At 64.2% G+C, this 16,564-nt stretch overlaps 1 protein-coding gene across 4 annotated transcripts; it reads left to right on the top strand.

Annotated features, from left to right (window-relative positions):
• Window positions 1-6,731: 6,731 nt before the first annotated feature.
• On the top strand, window positions 6,732-10,666 carry LOC104380454 (CYFIP-related Rac1 interactor A-like). Of its 4 annotated transcripts, none has more exons than XM_086626107.1 (10): window positions 6,732-6,801; window positions 8,641-8,762; window positions 8,841-8,946; window positions 9,160-9,296; window positions 9,462-9,539; window positions 9,659-9,775; window positions 9,887-9,966; window positions 10,057-10,183; window positions 10,418-10,488; window positions 10,603-10,666. In XM_086626107.1, exons 1-10 carry the CDS (start codon window positions 6,732-6,734, stop codon window positions 10,664-10,666), a joined length of 972 nt encoding a protein of 323 aa, XP_086482233.1. The 4 variants fall into 4 exon arrangements, with proteins under 4 accessions (XP_086482233.1, XP_086482230.1, XP_086482231.1 ...); XM_086626104.1 differs by having other exon boundaries at window positions 10,057-10,187; window positions 10,368-10,488; XM_086626105.1 differs by lacking the exon at window positions 6,732-6,801 and adding an exon at window positions 8,028-8,139.
• The last annotated feature ends 5,898 nt before the right edge of the window (window positions 10,667-16,564 follow it).

Raw genomic sequence — 16,564 nt, 5'->3', positions numbered from 1 at the left:
TTCAGCACCAGGGATGCTGGCGGCCCTGCATGCCTGGCCCCCAGCTTTGAGCACAGCCCCCCGGTGCTCCCTGCCCTTCCTGCCCGCCTCTGCTGCTGCTTCCCTGCTTCCTCTTCCTCCTCACTCTGTCCCACTCACCCACCTCCAGCTCCTGTCCCTGGTGGTGGCTGATCCCAAAGCACCCCAAAATCCCCTTCTCTTGGTGGGCTTCAGGGCCAGCAAGGGCCATGTTGCCTGCGTCCCCCTGCCAGGCACTCAGCGACGGGCCCGGGGCTGCCTGAACCAAGGGGACACTGGGACACTCCTCGGTCCTCCTTGTTGGGCAGAGCCGTCGCTGAAGGGCAGAGGGGAAAGACCCAAGAAAACTGCTCTGCTCTCCAGAACCCAACGGAGTTTTTCCATGGCGATTGCTGGTGGCTCTTCCTGGTGACCTTGACCATCCCACTGTGATCCCAGTGCCACCCGGGCCTGCCCACAGCAGCCCCTCTGGAGCCGGTGGCCAGGGAGCCCAGATGATGTCTTCATCCAGCCAGGGCTGGTCCCCATCCCGGTCCCCACCAGGGCTGTGGGGTGCCTCAGGGTGTTCTGCCCTTCCCCATGGCTCAGCATCCCCTGGCTTGGCCCTGCTGTGGGTGTGCCCACCCTCACTGTGGAGGTGGCTGCATGAAGCTGCAGAATCTGCCCCAGCCAGAGGCGAGAGGGGGCTGGTTTGCAAAAAGACATAAATATTTGCAGCTGTGTGCGTGCAGCGAGGCTGCAGGGATCTGTCACCCACCCGCCCCAGGGGCAGGAGGGCCAGGACGCCCCCCTCAAGCCGTACAGGACATCCCTGCATGGTGTCCCTATCTGGGCATGGATGCCAACTGAGGTGGGTGATGCAGCCCCACGGCTTTCAGGTCACTCCAGCAGCCTCTGCCAGGCGCTGGGCACATGGCTCTGTCTGGCCCCACAGCCTCTCTATGAGCCTCCCCAAGAGCATGGGGGGATGAGCCCCCCCAGTGCCAGCTGAGCAACCCGCTGCTGGTTCTTACATGCTTAAGTAGAGAAGACATCAATTAGCACCACTGCGAACCGCCCGCGCCCAGGGTGCACAGGGGGACTGAAAAATTAATGAGGGCTTAATTGAAGCAGCGTGGCTGCCAGGGCTGAGGCTGGCACAGCTCAGCTCATGGGACAGAGTGTGCTGAAGGGGCAGAGGGTGGCTGGAAGAGGCAGGGGAGCACCAGGATAGGGATGTGACAGGGATGCCCTGGGGCTGGGGACAAGGGCAGCTGTGGGGTACCAGGGTGTCCACATTTTTGGGGTTGTGACACCCCGAGTGTTGGTGCTGGAGAGGTTCCTGGGCTCATGGGGGGGCTAGTGGCACTGGTGGCCCTGAGCACACAGGCCGGAGCACCCAGCTGAGCCCAGCACCCAGAGCACAGCACCCCAAAACCCTACCATGAGCTCAGGCTCAACTGGGATGTTGGCCCTGGGGTTGCAGCGGGAGCACCAGGCTGGGTGGGGGTACATGGATCGGCTCTGCGGACAGCACTGGCTCCGTGGCACCCCTTTGCTCCCCGCTCCCGCATCGCCCCAAACCCCTGCCCTGGAGTTCCCGGGGTGCAGAGCTGCCGGGGCCTCATCGGTTCCTAAAAACCTCGTTCTCCGGCCGCGATGCGGAATGCAAAGGGCTGCAGCTTCCCCCAGCGGCTGCGGGCTGCACGGCACGGGGGGGCTGTGCCCAAGGGGGGGACCCCGCAGCCACAGCCCCCCGCTGCCCTGGGCCACTGCAGCCACATCAGCCCCCTCAGATTGCTGGGAGCCACGGGGAGCCCTTATTCCCCTCTGCACTGCCAGGTCACCCGGCTGCGACACTGTGGTGCTTGGCACCCTGTGCCACTCTTCTCCCATGAGTGTCCCACCGACGTGGTCCTGGGCAGGGCTCATCACCCCGGGTGGGGTCAGCTGGGCAGGGCTGGGGACGGGGACCGACACTGTCCCTTCGGGACAGAACACAGGGCTCACGGCTGATGCACCCCCACAAAGTCCCCCCTTTTCCAGTGACACACGGGGCAGCAGCCACTTGGCCCGACCACAGGGCTGTTGGGCCATGGGCACACGCTGGGACATCAGGATGGGCTTCAAGTGGCTTCTTCCTTGGCACAGCCCCACTGTGGGTGGCACACGCGTGCCCAGGGGGGATCCAGTGCCAGCCCTGCTGCGGGCAGCGTTTGGGGCTGAGCTGTTCGCAGAGAGTTTTGGAGCAAAACGTGGATTTCTCACTCGCTTGCTCATTTCTTGCTCGTTGGCGTTTCCTCACCAGCAGCCTCAGCCTTTGCCCAGCCACTCGCCATCTTGGAGCAGGTCCCTTCCCTACCCGTGGCACCCCAGGGCCAAGGTTTGGTGCCGGGTCCCCTGGCTAGCATTGGGATGCTGTTGGGTGGGCACCCATGCCACACTTTGCTGTGCAGAAATGCCATGTCCCTGGGGGGTACCTCTGGGTGCTGCTGGGCAAGCCAGACCTGGGGTGACCACAACACTGGGGTCCCTCTTGATTTCCCTCCTGTGATGCCCAGCACTGGCCTGGGAAAAGGGGGTGCGGGGTGGAAAAGCAGTACTCCAATTTTGGGGTTCCCCACCTGCTTCCCAGCTTCCCAGGCAGAGCATCGCCCCCACGGGACCCCCTCTGTGCCAGCACCCACCACCCGAACCCCTCCTGGCCCCGGGGCGGGGAGCCAAGGGGGGGATGGATGGTGTCACCTTGCCAAAATGGGGCTCCAGAGGTATGTGTCTGGTTTGGCCCCACGGCAGTGGCACCGGGTGGGTTTGGTGACTGTCCCCCTCCCCAGAGAGGGGGGCTGGGGGGAAGTGATGTTTCCATGCTCTGGGGCAGGAGCAAAGGAAAATTTGGGGCTTTTCTCCCTTTGCTTGGAGCAGGCAGCGGGTGCTCAGACTGCTGGGGCTGAGCCAGGTTGGCTCCGCCGTTGGGGCGGGGGGGCACAGGCACCCATTCGGTGCCACCACATCCCCCAAAACCAGGGAGCAGCACCCCAGTGCCACCCAGAGCCCTCGCCAGGGCAGGCCACAGAGCTCTGCCGGCCGGCACACAGGGGGTTAAGCATCCCCGTCTCCCTCACACTTGAGACGTCACCGTCACCAGTGGCGTGGGGGGGGCCGGGGGGCTATGGTGGTCTTTGTGGTGCATTCGGCAGCAGCTGGCGCAGGGCGGCTCACGCACGCGGCGGGCGGCTCTTCCCCGACACCCCGCGCTCCGGCACCATCCGCAGACAACCGGCAGCCACCGCCTGCCCACGCCTGGAGCTCCCCACCGCCACGGTGAGCGAGGGTCCCCACGGGGGGACGGGGATGGGGGTGCCACCAGGCCTGAGAGCAGGGTGGGGGGCTGTGGCAGGCACTGGCTGCCTTCCCAGGGGACCCAAACTGGTAGCGGCCCCTCGTAGGTGCCCCCTTTCTCCCTTTTCACCCCCCTAGTCCAGTGCACCCATGCTTGCTGGGTGCCCCCAGGACTGGGGATGATGGGGTGGGTGCAGGCCCCCCCCTAACAGGATGCTGCAGCCCCACGGTGGCCCTGGGTGGGTGCGGGGGGCACGGCTGGGTGCTCGCCCGCTCCGGCTGGGTGCTGCGGCTCCGCTCCCCGGCAGCCCTGCGGTAAATCCTGCCGCTCGCCTGCAGCTGCGGCGAGGCAGAGGGGTGGCCCCCAGCACCCCACCGGCCCCATTCAGGGGGGTTCAGCCCCATGGGGGGGACACGCACCTCCCTTCAGCCCAGGAGGTCCCCAAACTGGGGGGGGAGTGACAGCCCCGAGAAGCCCCAACCGCACCCTGGGCAGGGCTGGGGTTGCCCCGGGTGGGGCAGGATTTGGCCCCAGCACTCCGGTTCCCAGGATAAGGTGCCCCCATGAAAAATCCTCCAGGCACCGTGTGTCTGATCCTGCACCGGCTGCGGCGATGCCAGCATGGCCATGGGTGGGGGGGCAATGGCAGGAGGGGCTCGGTGGTGGTGGTGGGCTCCAGACCCAGCATCCAGTGGGTGCCCAGTGGGCATGGGGGGGCCGCGGGATGTGAAGCCAAGCCAAGAGGAAAGGGCACTCAGCCCCCGGCCGGGGGTGCGGCGCTGCACCAGGCTGCAGTGCCCACAGTGATGCTGCACCGGCGGCAAAGGGGCACAGCCCCAAAACAGGGGTGATGTGGGGTTGGCCTGATCCAAGGGGACATTGCTGCCCCCTCCGCATGGCCAGCCTGGGCACCTCCGGCTGGGGGGAAGCGATGCTCCCCAGTGCAGGATTTGGCCCTGCCTGGAGCAGGAGAGGGAGGTTCACCCCATCAGCTGGGATGTCCCCATGGAGGTGACACCAGACGTGGGGTCCCTGTGGGGCAGGATGCTGGGGGGGAGTGGGGAGAGGAGTGGGAGCTGGAGCAGGGCTGGGTGTGGAGGGGCCACCACATGGAGGGACAAAACCTGGGACCACCTTGGGTGTGGCTGGGGGGGACCCCACTGCCTCCAGCCCCGCGCCCCTTGCGTGCAGCCCTCCTCCAGCAGCGCACCCCCTCCACTGGAGCATCCCGGGATGGGGTGTCTTTCCCAGCGGATTTGGGGTGTGCAGTTCCCCCAGTTCAGCCTCACAGCAATGGGCACCCACACTGGAGGGAGCCCCTTGCCCTCCCCAAGAGCCACCTGGGGGGACGTGCCATGGCTCCCCAGGCCAAAGACCACCGCCGGGTGCGGGCACCCAGGGGCCAAGGAAACGGTGTAAATCAGGGCTAAGCCCCAAGCAGAGCCGCCCCTCCAGGCCGGGGGGGCTGCAGCGATCTCCATCCCCCCACCCAGCACCAAACCCTTGAGCCACAGCTCAGACCTCACTCCGGGGTGTCTTCACGCTGGGGGCCGTGGGGACCCATCTGTGCCCCCTCCCTGGGCACAGGCAGAGCTCAGCAGTGACAAATCCCAGCCCCAAGCTGCCCGTCAAGGACAGCTGCGGTGAGGGCACGAGGCCGCCTGTACGCCCATCGCAGCGTGTGTGCAAATGGCCAAGCAGAGTGGGTGCCAGTCTCCCACCCTGGCACCTGCCCCAGGCACCCCAGGACCACCCCAGCATCACCCCAGAGAGTCTAGCATCCCTCCAAAACACCCCAGAACCCTGTGGGACAAACCCCAGGGTCACTGGGCTGTGGTAGCCCTGGGCATCTTTATGCCCTGCTGCAGGGTACGAGCACCCACCACACGTGGGGAAACTGAGGCAGGAGTGTGCGGTGAGGAACCTGGGCATTCTGACTCCCCAAAAGCAGCTTGTGTTTCAGCATTGGGCTGGTGCATCCCGTGAAGATCCAGTATAAAACCACTGCTTACCGGGCCCAGGAAGAGGAGGAGGAGAAGGATGAGGAAGGCAGAGCCGTCACTGTTGATGCTGATGGGCTGCACTGGGGCTGAGTGGGGAGCACTGGGCTGGGGGGCAGCACAGGGCCACCCCATCCCTCTCTGCCGCTGCTGCCTCCTCCAGCTCTCCCTCTCCCCTTCCCAGCCACATTAATTAAGCCCAAGTTCTTAATTACAATCCGCTGAATCCCGCAGCTGCTTCCTGGAGCTCACTAACACCGTGGGGCCAACCCCGACCCCCCCCACATCCCCGTAGGAAACATGGGGGACAGGGGAAGCAGGGGAGCATCCTGGAGCCTGTGGGATTTGGGTCATGGCTCATCAGTGGCACAAAGGGATCTTCACGCAGCGTGCAGAAAGAGCAAACCCAGCCAGCAGCACCCGGAAAGGCATCCCGGGGGTCTCGGCCTCTCCAAGGAAAGATGGGGACAGATGGCTTAGCCCCGGGGGTGTCCCTGAACAGGCAGGTCCCTCGAGGGGTGCGCAGGGAAGGGGATGCTCAGCCAGTGCCTGGTGAGATCCTGGCAACTCTGACTGCTGGCAATAAAAACATAATCAAGGCAAATAAGGTGAAGCCCGGTGGCAGCATGCCAGGCTGGGAGCCAGGGCGGGGGCAGCTGGCATCCCACCACACTTCCCCACCTGGTCACCCACTGGTGGGTCCCCGGGGTGGGGAGGTGCCTGGCAGGGTGGCCTGACCCTCTCACTCTCCTGCCCACAGGTCCCCGCTGGCCCATGAAGTGATTTGGGCGGGTGGCACAGCCCCTGCTCCTGCCGTAGCCGCTGCCACCGCACCAGGCACCGAGGTAAGGAGCCAGGGCTGTGGCTGTGAGGTGGGTGGGATGCTCCGGCACAGGCGCCAAACCCCCAAACCGGGTCTGTGGGGCAGAAATCCCAATTGGGCTCCTTCCCTGCCCATGGAGGATGCCCAGCCCCATCACCCGGGGGAACTGGTGTGACCCCATGGGGGTCACCTGGGGCAACCCCCCGTCCCCCAGCCGTGTGCAGGATGGGGAAACCGGGGCGCCTCGGGGGAGGCGACGCAGCCAGGGGCGCCCACAGGAAGCGTGACGGTCGCAAACCTGCGCCCCCACTTCCCTCCCCGCCTCGGCAAACGGCAGCGGCACAAGCGCCGGGGAGAGCCGCCACGTTTCGGCGGACACTCGCACCCGCGTGCGCCGGCCGGGAAGGTGCGGGCTGGGGACGGTGGGGCCGCGGGGTGCGGAGCCGGGCAGGACGGGTGCAGGTAGGTGTCACGGCAGCAGCGGCGGGGGCTCGGGTGTGCCGGGGTGCGCGGCTGGCGGCACTGGTGCTGTTCCACTCTGTTCTGTTTCTCTCGCTCAGGTCTGCTGGCCATGGGCAACCTGATAAAGGTATTGGGCAAAGATTTAGAAAACTGTCCTCATTTTTTCCTGGATTTTGAAAGTAAGTCCCGTGAGCAGGGTGGGCGCAGGGAGGGGGCTGGGGCTGGGGCCACCACGGTGGCTGCTCTCCAGAAGATGGGGACAGGCACGGTGTCCCCGAGCAGCCCCATGTCCCCAGGTGCCTCGGGGTGGCCCCGGATGTGCCCCGCGAAGGGCTGAGTGAGGCAGGGGAGCGGGACCCCGAGAGATGCCCCATCCCTGAAAGCACGGGGAGATGTCCCTGGCCGAGTGGCGGGGGTGCAGGACACGTCCTGGCAGCAGGATCAGGCCCGTGAGGACCTAAGGCATGTGCTGCTGCTGTGACAGTCGGTGGCACTGGGTGGCCGTGTGGCATGTGCCCATGGCAGAGACAGCCTGGAGGCTCTGGGATGACAGGGAAGGAGGAGGGAAGGATCTGTGCCGCCTGCCATGCCAGGAGGGATGAGGATCGGGGTTCAACCCGGGGGGATCTGCCTCAGCTTTCCGCTGGCCTGAGCTAACTGGGACGGAAGAACGTGGCTCGGGGACCTCCCAGCTGGACATGGGGGCATATGGGAGATGGTGGCGGCCGTGGCAGGATGCCAGACCCGGCACAGCCCCGTGGCCCCCCCCTTGCTCCCTCTTCCCCCCTTCCTCCCGGGGCGCAGCTCAGAGCAAGAGCGAGGGGGGTAAAAATAGTGCGGCACAACCGCTCGCCCCGGCGCCGGCGAGGAGGGGCCGCGCACCGCTCACCGCACCGGCACGGCCCAAAATAGCCAGGACGGGGGTGGGGGGGACTGGGGCCACGCAGCCACCCTGCTCCCCCAGCGAGGGACCTTCCCAGCTCCTTGGGGCTCCTTCGAGGCAGTGCAGCCTTCGCCTGCCTCCAGCTCCCTCCGCAGCCCCCCGCGCCGGGGCTGGGGGGCTCCCTGGGACCCCCTGTTTGAGGGCTGGCTCCACAGCTAGAGAGGGGGGGACGCCATAGCCAAGATTTCGGGGACTCGCTCACCGCTTCGCCCTCCTCGCCGGAGCCCGGCGGCTCTCTCCTCCCTTCGCTCCTTCCTCTCCATCACCCCATCGCCAGCGCTCATCGCCATCGCGGGGGGGAAGAGGCTGCAGCCCGGGGCCGGGAGCAGGCGTGGGGTCACCGCCGGCCGGCCGGGAGCACCCCGAGCCCCCGGGGAGCAGCGGGGGGAGGACGGGGGCTCTGGCCGCCGCCAGCCGTTGCCCGCAGCCCAGCACCTCTTCCCCGAGCACCACCTCACCATCATGCTTTTTTCCTCTTGTTTCTTCTCTTGCAGGTTTCACATGGGGAACCTTCTTAAAGTGTTGACTTATAACGAACTTGACCAAGGCCCTAATTTTTTCCTTGACTTTGAAAGTGAGATGGGATTTTTATTTTCCTTTTTTGTTTCGTACTTATTCTGAGTTCCACATCCACGCCATTTTGAGTTCTCGTACCCGTTGCCCATCGCATCGCGCCCATCCCAGACGTCCTCCCCCGCCCCACCTTCGCCGTCCGGGGGTCTCCCCGGGGAGGGGGGACCGCAGCTGCCAGGGCAGGGGGCTATGGCTCCACACCTCTTCCCTGGGGCAGTTTGCAGCCCGTTGGGGCCAGCCCGGGGCTGGGGGCTGCTCGGGGACTCCCGTGAGCAGGACCATGGTCGCGGGGCAGCCAGGACTCGCCCCAACCTGCCCTCGCTCCACAGCTTGGCTCGAGCTCGGGCAAGCAGATGGACCGGGGGGGAGAAACCCTCCAGGAAGGGCTGCGGGCTGGCGGCAGAGCTGTGGGTTGGGGTGCTGGCCCCCCACTCCGGCTCTCGCCGCCCGGGGCCCCGCTCAGAGCCCTCCGGGTTTCTCTCCCCGGGGCGCTGCCCTGCAGATGCGCAGCCGACGGAGGCCGAGACGGCGGTGTGGAACCAGGTGAACGCCGTGCTGGAGGAGGCACAGGCCGTCCTGGCGGAGCTGCAGTCTTACACGGGCGCCGGGCAGGAGATCCGAGAGGTGGGTGCAGCCCCGGTGCCCGCTACCCACCCACCCACCCGCCACGGCTCAGGGCAAGCGCTGGTGCTCTTCCCACAGGCCATCCAAAACCCCGGGGACCTGCGGCTGCAGGAGAGGGCCTGGAGCGCCGTCTGCCCCCTCGTCGCCAAGCTGAAGCGCTTCTATGAGTTCTCCCTGCGGCTGGGTGAGCGCCCCGAGCTCCCGTGCCCCTTCCTCGCGTCCCCCGAGTGCACCCCGCATCCCTCCCCAGATGCAGGAATGGGGCAGGTTGGGGGAACCCCTGGTCATGGGGATTGCTCCGGTGCGGATGCCGTGCTGCCCCGTGCCTCAGTTTCCCCACCCGGAGCTGGGGAGGTGCACAGGAGCAGGAGGGGGACCAGTGATGCTTCGTCCCCAGAGAACGCCCTGCGGAGCCTGCTGGAGGCCCTCACCAGCCCCCCGTACGCCCCGACCCAGCACCTGGAGCGGGAGCAAGCCTTAGCCAAACAGTTCGCCGAGATCCTCCACTTCACCCTCAGCTTCGACGAGCTCAAGGTACCTCCCCGTGACCCCTCCGGGTGGGACGACAGCTGGGGGGTTGCAAAAGCCGTGAGCGAGCGCAGTCCCTTGCGACCCCTCGGGACCCCAAGGTTCGCCCCGGGCACACCGAGCCAACTGCAGCCCCCACCCCAGCCCCTAATGTGGGTCTCCGCTCGACAGATGACCAACCCCGCCATCCAGAACGACTTCAGCTACTACAGAAGGACCATCAGCCGAAATCGCATTAACAACCTGCAGGTGAGAGGGCAATGCCGTCCCCCCCCAGCCCAGGATGGCCTCCCCCAGGGGTGTCAACGGGACTAGGGACAGCTCAGGGGGGGTCGGCCACCCCAACAGTCCCCATCATTCCCCCCAAGCTGGACGCGGAGAGCGAGGTGAACAACGAGATGGCCAACAGGATGTCCCTCTTCTATGCCGAGGCCACCCCCATGCTCAAAACGCTCAGCAATGCCACCACCAAGTTTGTTTCGGAGGTGAGCAAGGCCGGGGGAGACCCTCGGGGTTGGGGGGAAGCCCCTCTCCAGCCCCGGCACCACGTGAGGGTCAGGGAGGGGAGACGGCAGCCGGGACCTGTTGGGTTTCAGAACAAGACCCTCCCGATCGAGGACACGACCGACTGCCTGAGCACCATGGCCTGCGTCTGCAGGGTGATGCTGGAGACCCCGTGAGTACCCCGCACGGGGAGGGGGGACACCTTGGTGCCAGGGTCCCGGTGCCGCTCGTCCAGGCTCAGCCAGCCCCTCTCCTGGTGCAGGGAGTACCGGAGCCGCTTCACCAACACTGAGACCCTCCTCTTCTGCATGCGGGTGATGGTCGGCGTCATCATCCTCTACGACCACGTCCACCCTGTGGGGGCCTTCGCCAAGACCTCCAAGATTGACGTGAGTGGCAGGGGCTGCATCGGGGCGGGGGGCACAGCCGTCCTGGTCATCCCAACGTTGTTGGGATGCCTGGGGGTCCCTCTCCCTGGATGTCCCCTGTGGGGACGTCTCTCTCTGAGCTGGTCTGAAGGGGAACTCATCCCCTCTCCACAGTGAGGAGGAGGATGGGGAGGAAAGGTGACAGCCCCCTATGCGCATCCATCTGCTCACTGCCTTTCTCACTCCCCCCACCAGATGAAAGGCTGCATCAAAGTCTTGAAAGACCAACCCTCAACCAGCACCGAGGGGCTCCTGAACGCTCTGAGGTGAGCCAGGGGGCCGGGGGACACGGGGTGGGATGTGGCATCCCCGAACGGTGCCGTGGGACGGCAGCAGAGCGAGTCGGGGTGCGGCGGGGTGACCGTCCCCTCTCCATCCAGGTACACCACTCGGCACCTCAACGATGACACCACGTCCAAGCAGATCCGGGCCCTGCTGCAGTGAGCGCGGGGCGGCCGCCGGAGCCAGCCCTGACCCCCCGCACCGTCATCGTGTCACCTACGCCCATGACCATACCGCTTATTTTGTACAGAGGGAAAAGGGACAATAAGAAACACACAGAAATATATAAAAAAAATATCAAAATGGCCCAAGGCCACCCCACATGTGCTCCTGCCCCCTGTTCCCATCCCCACCTCCAAAATCAGCACCCAATTACTGGACACGAGGTGCGGGTGGCACCGTGGGGACACCGCACCAGGGGTGCTGGGCCGGGCAGGATGGACCCAGGCAGGGAGGTACCGATGGGGCCGGTGGCAGTGAGTGCCCACGGCACGGTGGGCACCTTGGGGAGGGGGAAAGGGGCAGGTGTCACCCCTGTCCCCATCCTCGTCCCTGAGCATTCAGCTAGGGAGGAGGAGGAGGAGGAGGAGGAGGACTGAAGCCGCCTGCAGAGCTGCACTGACCCTGGTGGAAACGGCTCAGTCTCACCTGGCAGATTTTTAATCTGAGCGATTAAATCTCCACTCACCTCTTCTTTTCTACATTTTTTTTTGAGTGTGAAATAAAACGACATTTAATCTGTTCGCGGCCGGCGCGGGGCCATCTCTGCTGCGTCCTGTCCTGTGCCGCACCGGCTGGGGGGCACCGGGACCACCCAGCGCCCCGTCCGTGACATCCCTGGGGCTGAACCCCCCAGGGACCACGTCCCCGCTCCGTGACACCCTGGGGACCTGATCCTGCTGGGACAAATCCCGTCTCCCAACCGTGATGCTGCCAGCGACCAGGGGCTCCTGGAGGGACAATGGCCCAGGGCTGGTCCCCAGGGTGCTCCCCTGGCTGCCCCCAACCAGCCCGTCCCGGGCACCCTCCTGTCCCGCTGCCCCAGCAGATGCAGTCTGGGGGGACTGGGGGACCTGGGGAGACGGGGAGGCTGCTGGTGGCCACGGGGAGGCTACTGGTGGCCACGGCCGGCGCCTTTGCCAGCAGGTGGCCCTGTGACACCGCGACAAAGCGGCCCTGGCGGCCCCCCTCGGTCCCAATTCCACCGTGGGGGGACCCACTCTGCCTCGGCCCCCCCACCCGCAGCCCCCTCGCTTGGGGAGGCCCCGACGGGCACCCTGCAGCACAGGGCTCCGCGCCAGCCTTTGGCGGGGGCTGCGTCACCCCTCCATGGGGACACCCCAGGACTGCCACCCACCGCGGCCGCGCTGCTGGGGCACGGGGCCAAGTCCCCCGGGGTTTGGTGTCCCGCCAGCCGGACGGTGGTCTCCTTCCCGCGCCCTTTCCCGCCGAGCACTGCTGGACCCCCTCGCTGCCCCACATGGCCCCCCCACTGCTGGGGGGTGACGGGCACCCCACGTGTGACACCAGGACCCTAGAGCCCTCGTGCAAGGTGGCTCTCTGGTGGCATGCCCGTGCCTCAGTTTCCCCACCTGTGCAATGGGTGACGACCACTGTCTCCAGCATGTGCTGGAGGGCGCGTGGGCAGAGTCCCATCCCCACACCCCCTGAGCTCCGGACCCCCCCACTGAGTTGCTCAGGGTGCCAACACAGGGACACCCATCCCGCCCACCTGCCCACCGCAGCCCTGCTCAGCCCCCGTGTCCCCAGCCCCGCATGGCCCCGCACCCCCCAGCCACGGCAGCCCTGTGGACTCGCGGGCAGCACAAGAAGGGGACAAAGACAGGCGAGACCTGGCAGCCTCCAGTCCTTTGGATACTGGCATTTCCCAGGCCTGGTGCCAGGATCCGGCCGCACATACCCAGGCTTTGCCGCCAAAGCTGCCGAACTCCCGCGCGCGGCACAGGACACACACGCTGTTGCACAACCTCGGCCAACGGCTCCTTTTATTTTTGGCTCTTGTGACACGATTTCCCTGCACTCCCTCAAAATGTCACCGAGGCACCAATGTGCCACACGATCCGAAACGCCCTGCCCTGCTCCCAGCCCTGGCAGCTCTCACAGCAACTCTGTGCACCAGCCGTGCCTCAGTTTCCCCATTAGTTACCTTCGCCCACCAGCGCTGCAACTGCAGCGATACCTCCAGCCCTGCTCACCCCAGGCAGACCCCCAGGGCTCCCTCCCACCGAGCCCGTTACCCAGGGCTTCGTTAAATCCCCCTGGTGCTCAGTCCCACCTGGGAACTGAAGGTGAGGCCAGGACACGGCTCAGTTTGGTGGCCGCAGCTGCCGCATGTCTGCAGGAGCTGCCATCACCAGGTGACACCGTCCCTCGATGGTCCCCAGATCCATCCCAGGCACCAAGACAGGATTGTCCCCACAGTGTGGGAATTGGGGTGGGCTGAGCCGAGCCAGCGTCACCACCCTGGACCTCCAACAGGAGAGAAGGGACAGCCGGATCCTTTCAATCCATCAGCGAACATGGGCACAGACACCAGCTGGTCACCGGTGCCAGGCAAGATGGCAGCTGTGCCACAGTGCCACAGTGCCAGTCAGCTCCTGGCACAGAGCCACAGCCCAGCTCCCCATGGCCCTGCCTCTTCCTTACAAGGGGAGGGCTGAGGCCAAACTCATGCCACGTCTGTAGCTTCAGCCCTGGCCATCGCCCACGCAGCACCTCGCGGGGCCGAGGGCAGCACCCCACGGGTGAGATTTCCTGCAGGATGAGCAGATCGGAGCATTTTACAGCCCCCACACGGTAAGAAAAGGGAACCAGAAGGTGGAGGAAGCAGAAGCAGGCACAAGTCCTAGAACGTCATGGCCAGATGTTGGATCGGAGATGAGCAAAGGGACTTGGGCTGCTGTGAGCGAGAGCCGCGCGGCTCAGCCGGCACGACCTTCCTGCAGTGGCAGCGAGTGGGGGCCAAGCTGGATGCGGTGCCCTGGAAGGGGCTGGTGACGGGATGGGGGTGCAGGTGGGGGGATGCTGCCCACGCACCTCTCGCTGCCAGCAGCGAGGATTTGGGCTGTGCTGGGTGCTGTGATTAAATTCAATTTAGATTAAACTGAAAGGGAGAGATTTCAGTTAGATCTAAGGAGGAAATTTTTTACAGTGAGGGTGCTGAGGCACTGGAACAGGTTGCCCAGAGAAGTTGTGGCTGCCCCATCCCTGGAAGTGTCCAAGGCCAGGCTGGATGAGGCTTTGAGCAACCTGGTGTAGTGGAAGGTGTCCCTGCCCATGGCAGGGGGATGGAACTAGATGATCTTTGAGGTCCCTTCCAACCCAAACTGTTCTGTGATTCCGAGACCCCTGCTCTCCTTCCAGGCAGTGACCCCTGGGACCTGCGTCACCAACTCCGCCTGGCACCCAGCCCTGCCGGTGGCTGGGGTCAGGAGCCCACCCCAGCACCGTGCCGAAACACCGGTGCCCGGGTGAGGGGACTCCGGGGACAGGCAGTGCCATGGGGACGATGCCCCATCAGCGAGGGCACGGGGCTCTTCCAACTCGAGCTCTGCAGCTGCGACGCTGAGCCAGGCCAGGGCACCGAGGACTTTAACTGATGGCGGCCACGCCACGCCAAGCCTGTACTGTTTTCTAATCCCAGTGTAATTAATGACCTTATCTTTGGCCAAAGCCATTTAGATTAAGTGGCTGGTGTGATGGGCTCGGCGGCTCCGGCTGCACAGATGGAAGAGCTGCGTTTGTCTGGGGATTAGCGGAGGGCAGATGGAGTGAAGTGCCATTCCCATCCCCAAACCTCTCGGCACTGACAGCAGCCTGAAATCCGAGATCACAACAACTTATTCAGCGAGTCCTGGCCGGGACTGGAGAGTGATTTCGCATTGTTCATCCCTTCTGCAGGAGGCCAGGGAGCAGGCAGGGCCCGGAGCAAGAGGAGCAGGAGCTGAACGACGTGTGCCGGCACCAGGAACCAGTGCGACCCGCGCCAGGAGCTCCATCCCAGTCCCTGCCTTCAGTCCTCCCAACAGCAGAGGTACAACAGACTCTAGGTTCTTCCCTGGAGAGCAAATCACCGCAGGGATGCTGGCTCTGGCTCCGCATAAATAAAAAGCTGTGTCCTCATCGATGCTCCTTACCTCTCTGGAAAAGAAAACTCACCTGCTCCTTGCTGCTGGCAGGATCAGGACATGCTTCCACCTTCCTCTACTGATCCAGCCACAGCATGAACACTGAAGTGTGCCAGACCCCTGTCCTCCTGGCACACACGGGAGCTGCTACCCCCAAAACAAGGCACTGCAGTGGGCGGCACGGAGCAGGGGGAGGCCTGGGAGACCCTGCCGGACGAACGGAACAGGCAGACTGGCAGCTATTGTGGTAGAGGAATAACATTTATCTGTGGGGATAACAAAGTTCGTATTAAACCGATTAAAGATATTAAATCCATTTCTAACAGTATGGTCATCTGACCGCGCTCAGGAGACAGGGCAGATAATCCCACCCCTCGTTCTCAGAGCTGCCCCGATGATCCCAGCCTGGCCTGGGGATGACTCAACGCGTCCACGATGTCGGTCACAAGACCACGCTCAGCACGTCGGCGGCAAACGGGGCTTTACACCCGGCCGGGTGCTCCAGCGCCGGGCTGAGCCCAGATCCATGTACGCTTGAGTCAGTGTGGATGGCAAACAAGTCTGGGCTGGAGAAGAGGTTCAGCTGGTGCTGCAGACAGATCCAGCAACACAAACGCAGTGCCCAGCGTTTGAAAGCTGATGGCCAGCTCTGCCCAATGCCGGCAGAGAAAAGCCAACCCAAATTCCCAGCTCTTCCCTGCATGTTCCCTTCCGTCCGAGCTCCCAAGCCACCCCACATCCCTACCAATGGCTCAAGGCAGCAGCTCCACGGCTGAAATATTACAGAAATAATTCAATGCTGAGGAACACAAACCAGAGGTTGAATCTAATCCCTATCAGAGCAGGCATCCCCAGAGTGAGCGGTGGCAGATCCACCCATGCAGCCGCTCCCCTTGGAGATGGCTCTTGCCACATGGTGTATCTCAAGCAGCTGAAGGAAAAAATTGTGCTCTACCAACCCAAAACCCTCCCAGGAGGAACGGTCTTGACTGCATTTGCCAGGAGAATCCCCAATGCCTTGGAAAAAGCCCTCTGGTTTCACCCAGACGGCACTCGCGTCCTCCAGGAACGACGCTGCGGAGACCAACTGCCTCGCGGACGCGGCACAAGGAATTTGCTGCTCAGCAACTCGGATTCAAATGCTGGGCCAGTTCCCACTGCCAAACCACAGCGTAAACCCCCGGGAATTCAGCTTTAACTAGGACAGACTCATCTGTTGCAAACTTGATGAGATCATTTCCAAGTTCCTGTTTAACAGGTGCCAGCTCCTTCTGCACCTGCCATGTGCACAGGGATCAGCCTGCCTCCACCAAGCTGAGAACATCTGCTCGGCTCCCTCAGAAGCTGCAGAAAAGGTGACTGGAAGAAGAAACCAAGCCTTGACATCCCACCCCGTGCCCAGAACAGGGGATGTGGGCCAGGTGGGAACAGAGAGCAAAACAACTGCGCTTGTTCATAGGGAGAGGAACCCGCAATAATCTGGCAACTTTATTTCCATATAAAAAGAAAAAAAATATCCTCTTCACAATAAAGGCAGTAAGAGCTCACGCAGCTCCGGAGCTGCGCTCCTGGCCAAGCTGGAGGAGCGCGGGGTATTTCTGTCTCTGAGAACGACACGTTCACAGCCAGCAGGATCGGCTCAACCATTCCAAGGATAATGCTGCGTCGCTGGTAGGAATTAACGCTTGGCATGGGAAGATGCTCCGAGCATTGCCCCGGAGCCCAGTCCTTTCCAGGCAGTGCTGGGGAGGCACGGGAACACGGCACGAGGTGGCCACATGAAGGTGATGTGATGCAGCCGACAGCCTTTGGCTGTCACTTACACACCTGCCTCATCCCCAAAAAAAAAAATGACTCAGCTTGTTCGGTTGAAGGCCACTCAGGAGTAAGTCACCCCCTCGCCGCGCAGGTG

Source organism: Tauraco erythrolophus, chromosome 24 (assembly GCF_009769465.1).
Source record: "Tauraco erythrolophus isolate bTauEry1 chromosome 24, bTauEry1.pri, whole genome shotgun sequence".
NCBI classification, from domain to species: Eukaryota; Metazoa; Chordata; class Aves; order Musophagiformes; family Musophagidae; genus Tauraco; species Tauraco erythrolophus.
The sequence above is the reverse complement of the archived record's forward strand: the minus strand, read 5'-3'. Positions and strand labels throughout refer to the sequence as shown.